General features: G+C 47.5%; 1 protein-coding gene across 2 annotated transcripts in view; it reads right to left on the bottom strand.

Moving 5' to 3' along the window:
* Positions 1-201: 201 nt before the first annotated feature.
* The window catches only part of tnfaip3 (tumor necrosis factor, alpha-induced protein 3), a 19077-nt gene continuing 10976 nt past the window's right edge, over positions 202-8302 (bottom strand). For both annotated transcript variants that reach the window (XM_080449320.1, XM_080449321.1), the window contains 6 exons: positions 7439-7580; positions 6502-6672; positions 6082-6262; positions 4797-5773; positions 4449-4654; positions 202-4196 (listed from right to left, as the gene is read on the bottom strand). In XM_080449320.1, coding sequence (XP_080305446.1) covers positions 3768-4196; positions 4449-4654; positions 4797-5773; positions 6082-6262; positions 6502-6672; positions 7439-7580 — 2106 coding nt within the window. In that variant the 3' untranslated portion in view covers positions 202-3767. The remainder of the gene's footprint in view (positions 4197-4448; positions 4655-4796; positions 5774-6081; positions 6263-6501; positions 6673-7438; positions 7581-8302) is intronic.

The following is an 8302-nucleotide window of genomic DNA, read 5'->3' on the forward strand; positions in this document are numbered from 1 at the left end:
ATAATCTAAATTGTTGAGTAAAATATAAAAACAGAAACTGGGTTAACTGAAGCGCTCTCTCTCACCCCTCCCAACATTCACACACACACACACACACACACACACACACACACACACACACACACACACACACACACACACACACACACACACACACACACACACACACACACACACACACACACAAAGAACCACGTGAGGCAAATTTCAGATTTCTTAATAAAAATATTTCATTTCAGGACAACATATAAATAATTATTGAATCACACAATACAGATAATATTTTGATATGAATAAATACTTAACAAATAAAACAAGGCTTTTTTCATACAATACCCTATCGTTGAAAGGTCACATAAAAGAAAACTTCCACGCCATTTTCCAAGTTTTTTTTTCTTTTCTTATTCTTTTTTGCGACACCTGCTTTCAAACGCCGACATTCTGTCTCTAACCGCTGGACTGTCCCCGGAGCGAGTCAAGACTCAAGAGTACCAATCCTTAGACAAGAAGTCATGTGCAACTCTGTGATACCATCCCAGTCACTGATCCGTTCCCAAAACTTTAAGGGAGGAGAGGCTTAAAGAGTCGACCGCTAATTGGCCTTTTAATTGATTAAGGTTTGTCTAGAGGTGATTAAAGCACACAGAGAGATCTACATATATGCTGTCGGCGCTTGGGCTGGGCCCGACAGCTGGTGATACAGCTGAACAAAAAAAAAGGCAGAGCGAGAGCCCGTTTTGTCTACACATTTCTAAGTGGAGCCATAGGTGCACAGTAAAATGTTGATGTAACTCTTGAGTGTAAAGTTTTTTTTTTTGCATTCTCAAGAGTAACACTGAGCGTTTTACTGCGTAGGCATTTGTCTACAACCAAGCGCTTGTCAACGAAGGGAGACAATCCATTGAAACATGAGCAAGAACTGAGTTCAATTTATGATTTAATTTAGGTTTTGTTTTTGTGTTTTCAATGTAGATCAGTTGATACAAATATCTATACTTGTTTGGACAACTTAAACTGAAATTGTGATGAAATTGTCTCCTGTTTGGTGAGTACACTGCATGAGAAGGCATTGAAAGGGCGCCGTTTTTAAGTTGCGCATCGTGTAGAGAGATATGCCTGATTAATACTTGGTTGCGTGCCAGGGCCGCATACCGATAATAGCCGATCTATAAGCTTTCAATGCATCATGATGCGACGCATTGTGAGCTTGCAGCTATTTTAGGCACGCACCTAGATATAAATCAGGCTATAGTCTATCTATGGCTCCATGCTTATCTACACAGCAGTTACTTCTCTAGAATGGTCCCGGCTGACCATTTCTTAAGGAGGTGACAACTGTTTGGTAGATGATGGCACATGTCAGTTGTTTTTGGCAGGAACAAAACCAAAACATATTGAAATATATTAAAATCTGAAACTAAAACAAAAAAAAACAGGAATGTCAGTTTGGCACATTTCAGACACGTGACGTGTGCATGTGCTCTGTGTGCATGTGCACAGTAAAATCCCCAGTATCCACTTGTAACTCTGACAGTGTACACATTTGTAAACTCTCAGAGTTAAATTAACACTGAGGATTTTACTGTGTGTGTACTAGAGATGAGGCATCGGGGTTCGAAGGTCCTACAATGCTGATCCGTATTCACAAAGCATTTTGTATACAGAGACCCCCCCGGGGGGTCCATAGGATTTCAAACACTACTTGAAGGCAAAGCTGATCGAGGATCAGCCTCGAGACTGTGCCGTAAGAAGCAGCAGCAGCACAAAAAACACATTCAGATAAGACATAGGTCAGCCAGAGCAGGCAACGGGGATTGCTGTCTGAGCGTTTGAAAATGGTCGCCTTGGCACGTTCAGAGGGGCAGAGCTGAAGGAAAGGGTGCGTTCCTCGTTTATTTGTTTACCTTCTAATCACACTGCTGCAGTCGGGCTGGGGTGGGGCGTTTACAATCGTACAGAGGTGTGTCTATGCATGTGTGTGCATGTGTGTGTATGGCGGCAAGTTTGCTCATATCGTTATTTTGTTTCTCCCTTCTGGTTATCCTTTACTGACAACGACAACATCGGTGTGTGTGTGTGTGTGTGTGTGTGTGTGTGTGTGTGTGTGTGTGTGTGTGTGTGTGTGTGTGTGTGTGTGTGTGTGTGTGTGTGTGTGTGTGTGTGTGTGTGTATGCGCCCCCGCATGCACGTGTGCGTTGGTGTGTGTATGCACTATGCAAGTGTAAATGTACGTGTCTGTAGGTGATTCAGTGGTCAACAGTTATGTGAACAGGAAAACAACAACCAAGGCAACATATCCGTTTCTGGGAGAGTTGGTAGAAAGAAAGAGGAAGCGAGGGAGGTGGGAGGATAAGAAAAAGAACAGGTCCTATCTCTACTGTATTCTCTGCCTTGTCTTTGCTCACACCGCCACTGCGTTGGCTACAATAATAAGAGGCTTGTATTACTGTACATGTATGTAGCACCAGAACTAGCAGCAGTCTGCCCTGTCTGTTTCACACTGATTCTAGACTCCACGGTCTCTTTGCACTTTCCATATTGCTTCACCTCTTCAATTCCTTTACTGTAATTTACAGAATTCAAGCAATCTGACACCAATGGTTCAGGTTTTAGCATTTTTTAGCATTTGGGATAAAGATTTCACTTTCTGAATTGAACTGGAAAATGTTGAATCCTTGTCTGTAAGCCTACACTCAAAATCAGCTTTGCTGGCAGAGCAACTAAAACCGGAAACAGTCGATGAACCCAAGACTCACAAAATGCCTAGACCCGATTCATGTAATTAAATAAAACCCGGATTTAATGACTAATGACTAGTGGTAATTCACTTTTTTTTTAAATAGTCTACTTTATTGATTGTTTCAATTTAGTGCACTAAGCCTAATGGTGGTGAACACCATCTGAAATCCTTTCAAACAATTCTCTGGGATAGATTAATCATGCCTGATTCAAGTATCCAACTACTTGGGTGCAACTGTAGGGCATCCCATCTTTCCATCAGTCCAGGCAGACGTAAGCAAACGTTACAGTTTAAAGTAATCATGTTGTCCAGTTTTTGTCACCGAGCTTAGTTTAGTTTTGGCTTGGCCGGGCCAAATTCAGCTCGGTTTGGTTTGCTTCTGTGTCCCTCACACTACAGAGTGAATGCTAGGGACAGGCAGACTATTCGATAGATACTAGGTACAGTAGGTAGGCAGACAGACAGACAGACAGACAGACAGGCAGGGGGTATTGAATCCTTGGCTGTGGTCTAGAAAGCAATGTCAGATGCTTTTCATGTCAACATACAATCATTTTGTCCGGCACGGTCCGCTACGTACCTCTAAATACATACTGTACACAAGAGTTAAGTCAGTTGCTTTGTCATGTAGCCAAACCTCTCACCCTGTGACTGTACACCGCAGGTCAGATGATGATAATTGCACGAAGAGGTATTCTGGAGGCCAAGTCTACTGCAAATGCATACACACACACACACACACACACACACACACACAAAACACACACTCACTCACTCCCCCCATGTACACACACGCCGTCTTCACATTCTACATGGAGGAGATTCAATTTTCAGGCCATAAGGTTACTAGTTAGTCACTAGCTAGTTAGTTAGTCAGTTAGTAATCAGAGGTGCATTGACTGGCATGGGGACGGGCGGCGCCCGGCGCATTGGGGGCTGGGGTGCAGGACCGACCGCTCTTAGCGTGCTAGCGATGCAACGTTGTCATGGTCGTCTGAGTGGCGCGCGTGGCGCGGTGGGCCGCGTGTCACCCGCGGTAGATCTGCTTGAAGTGGTCGCACTCGTTGCAGTAGCCCTGTTTGTCTTGGTTGGCGTAGTGGTCGCAGCCCTGCGTCCGACACCGCTGCTTTGACTTCTCCTTGGGCGCCTGCGCCCGTCGGCGCCCGTCGCCCGCCCCTCCCTGCCCTCCTCGCGTGTGACACTCCGGGCACAGGTCCGTGCAGCCCGGCGACACGTTGCTGCAGCCGCTCCGCCGACACTGGGTTTGGGACTGTTGGGACTGTTGTTGGGACTGTTGGGTCTGTTGGGACTGTTGTTGGGTCTGTTGGGTCTGTTGGGACTGTTGGGTCTGTTGGGACTGTTGGGTCTGTTGGGACTGTTGGGTCTGCTGGGTCTGCTGGGTCTGTTGGGACTGTTGGGACTGCTGGGACGATCTGGGCTTGGCCGCTCTGTCCCGCTGAGACGGAGAGAGAGAGAAAGAAAGGGGAGGGGGGGTGTTAGTCAACCTCAACTTTACTGGATCCAGGAAATGTGAAAGAAAGAAAGAAAGAAAGAAAGAAAGAAAGAAAGAAAGAAAGAAAGAAAGAAAGAAAGAAAGAAAGAAAGAAAGAAAGAAAGAAAGAAAGAAAGAACAATGTAAAACATAAGAAGAATAGATGACAAAAGGAGAGGAGAGGGCAAAGGGGGTAAGAAGGAATGGCAGACCTACCATAACCGGAGGAGGGGAGTGTGGGGTGCGATGTGCCGCCTGGTTGAGCCGCGTGCTTTGCTCTTTGACGTAGCACTTGTTGCAGTAGCCCTCCAGCATTGCCTTGCCAACGGCCCCGCAGCCGGAGCCCCTACACCTCATGGCGTTCTGGAACCCTGCCTCCGAGGCATGCCGGCTCTGGACTGGGGCTGGGGGAGGGGTCAGGTCTGGAGGGGAAAACCAACATTCATAATGTCAAAGACAAAGGCAATATATACAGTACATGTGCCACAGGAAGGAGTGCAGCATGGCGGTTTCTAAGAATCTGAGACATGGCTGGAATGTTATGGTCTTTGTTCCAGGACTTACGGTGGTTGGTTTGATAGTCTACGTAGCAGATAGTGCAGAATCCCAACTTCTCTGGCGTCCCAAAGAACTGACAGCCAGACCTTTTACAGGACCGCGCCAGTGGAGTCTGCCAGGCCGAAGTATGTCCAGGGGTTAAGGTAAGGACTGGCCGCTCAGAGTCTCTAGTCTGGTTCCAAGCCGAGGACGAGGCCTCAGTCCTTGTGTTGCTCTGCTGCGGCTCACTCCTCTCCGGTGCTTGCTGTCTCTGCATGCAGGGAGGGCACAGGCCATTGAATATCCTAAACGCCTCCTGCCTACACATGCTGCAACGCTCCGTCTCTGCCTCACGCCCCCCCCACTGGGTCCAGCCGGGGCCCTGGCCAGGGTGGGGGGCCACAGGTGCCCCGTTAGGGCCCGGGAGTCCCGCAGCAGCCGTCCCGGCGGGTCCGTGGGCCTGCCTGGAGTTGAAGCATCGCTCGCAAAGTCCGTCGTGCTCCACGCTCAGGGTAAAGAGGCAGCCGGGCGTCTTGCACTTCATGGCGTGGGTTTCGCTGTACAGGCTTAGGCTGGGGGCCGTCGGCGGGGCAGAGCGGGGACTCGACAAAACCGCCCCGCCCCCGGAGGAAGCCGGGGGGCTGCTACTCCGGTCTCCTCGGGAGCTCACCTGCGTCTCGGATGTCCCCATCACCCGCACCACGCCGTGCACTGCACCTCCTTTCGCCTGCACTAGCAACCCCTCTGTGGGCGTGGCCTGTCTCTTCTCGAAGCACTCGTGGCAGTGGGGCTGCGTGTCCACGGAGACGTAGAAGGTGCAGCGCGGCGTGGCACAGCGGATCTCGATGAGAGAGAGCTGGGAGACGGAGAAGGGCGGCGGCCGCTGGGACTGGGCGGCCCACGCCTGCTCCTTGTCCTCCTGCCAGCGCTGGTACTCATGGTTGACCAGCTGCAGGTAGTCCTCCATCAGGTTCATGTCCTCGGGGAGGTTGCCCTCGTCCAGTCTGGTGGATAGAGAGACAATTTACCAATCAAACTCAGTACAATTCCAACTCCCTTATTATTCCAACTGTTATTCATTTCTTACAGTTTAGGTCATAACATTGCTATGGTGTCACTGATTGAGATTCATGTCCCATAAACCACTTGAAAAGTACAGGGCCGTAATAAAGTTGTTTTCCTTCATTACAGAGCCACACTTTGCAATTGACCAAATTCACACGGTGGCCAATTTACTCTTACATCATTCCTTCACTCATTCTCTGTAGCAAACATGTCCTATACACTAAATGTCTGGGGTCAGCGGGCGTACCGTGCAGCATTGATGATGCGCGTGGCGTCATAGCCCAGACCTATGACGGGAATTTCTATCAGCTGCAGATAATCTTTGAGCAGCCTGTCTCTCTGCTGCTGCTCCTTCTCCATCAGAAAATGAACCTTCAGCTCCTCAAAGCCCCCCCGACCAGGGTTGATCAACGGCACCGCACGGATCTCTGGGAACAACGCACACATCCAGGCCGAAAACATTTAGCATGAAAAACCAAAGAAACACTTGAAATGCTTTTATGTTTTCCAGAGTTCTAGAATACTAGGGTATCGGTCGGTTTCCACTCTAGTATATCTCTTAATTCAAAAACAGACATTAAATACATTCGAGGGCTGCAGAACTTTGTTCATTTGTCTCTCATGGTGCAACTCTCTCGCACCCAGCTATACTGATGTCGTTTCCTACCTGGTCCACTGTCTTTAATGGTGATGAGCGGAGCAAAGTGCTGCGAGTCGTAGCCCAGCACTATGGGGTATTTGTAGCACTCTGCGGGCGGCCAGTGGAGGGGCAGGTAAATCCCACCGACATTCAGAGGAGAGAAGGAGGAACCAGACTTCATACTCCTCAACACCTGGTCTGTGGTAGAGGTACAGACACAGACTGTGAGCGAAAGGCGACTTAAACGGAAAAACTAAGAAATCAGCCCAAAATATAAATGGCCACTTTGACATTTGCATTGAATTTTAATTGAATCTAATTTATTTATCTTTGCCAAGACACTTGTCACATCACAGGGTGAAAAACTGTTCCAAATTCAATGAGAAAAGTGCCTGTTGTATGAACAATTTGAAACGTTTAAAATGTCAGGCTACCCATTTGAGACCTTTGATTGCTGATATTTCTGGTCATTTTATTGTTGAATCAGTGTAGAAAAATCTCATAGAGCCAAAAAACTCATCTCGCTCAAGGGGTATCTTTCCATCTTTTGACCCCATCTATAGTTCACAGAGCTAAACAAGTGCCAACCAAAACGTATTCGAGGGGATGCTGTGAAATACAATACAATGACTAATTCAATGATAACACAACGCAAAGCATGGGGCTGGTCCCCTCTGCCTTTCCTCACACCTGGCATCAACATGTATCTTATTGTAACAAGATATCATTTAGCCGGAATACTTTTTACAGCCAGCAATTAAAATACATCCCGCAATAAACAGAGATCAGCTCTCAACTTCGCGTGCGAAATGCAGATGGCTGCAATTGGCACTTCTTCTCGTAATGTTTTCGGCGAGAAGAAGTCTGGGGTTCATACGATGGGGTATGAATTAGGCTTTTTTTTTAAACTGTGTTCACTGCAGCTTATGAGTGTTTGACGACCAGGCGGGAGGGTTAACTGTACCGGCAATAACAATGATAGGTCTGCGGAGGATGTTGGAGAGGATGAAAATGTGGATGTCTTCCAGAGAGTCAAACTGGAGGCCGTTGCTACTGGAGACGGGAGACGCCATCTTCACTATCTTCTCCCACTCCTCCTCCCAGTTCTGAGCGTTGTGCCAGACACACATAGAAACACACACACAGAAACACACACACACACACACACACACACACACACACACACACACACACACACACACACACACACACACACACACATACACACACACACACATACACACATACACAGTTAGACCATAAACACGCAAAATTGCACTTAACTCTTTCAGTGCCAAGAGTATTTTCATAAAGTACTCCCCCAGTGCCAGCAAGTTGCGTTTTTCTTTTTTTTTTTTCACTCAAATAAATTATCTGATTGGGTTTTTAAACCCATAATACAGTTCTACGAGTAGAGAGCAACAAATCGACACATTGATGACCTCGCTGGCTCACTCGCCCCCTCCCAAACAGGCTCACGTCATATCCGGTCATAACCGGATGTTGACATTTTTGACAATCGTTGATCGGGCTAAATTACGATGTGATACACGACTACGATGACTGATCGTCACCCAGACCAAAGAGAGTAGACGTGGACCTCTCCGTTTGTTTTTTATACCGTGTGAAAAACCGTGACTTTCCCTATTCTGGCCAAAAATGATCGCGGGAAAAAAATTAGAACCGGAAACGGAATCTGCGTCATGAAACCGGAACCCAATGAGTCTGAAGGAGTCAGGAAGCGAAAGTGATCATGAAAAATAAACAGTATAGCGCGACCACAGTCAAAAGTAAAAACTCGGGATTTCTCGTGCTGGCACGGAGGGTA

Source organism: Gymnoscopelus braueri (genome assembly GCF_963280865.1).
Source record: "Gymnoscopelus braueri genome assembly, chromosome: 14".
NCBI classification, from domain to species: Eukaryota; Metazoa; Chordata; class Actinopteri; order Myctophiformes; family Myctophidae; genus Gymnoscopelus; species Gymnoscopelus braueri.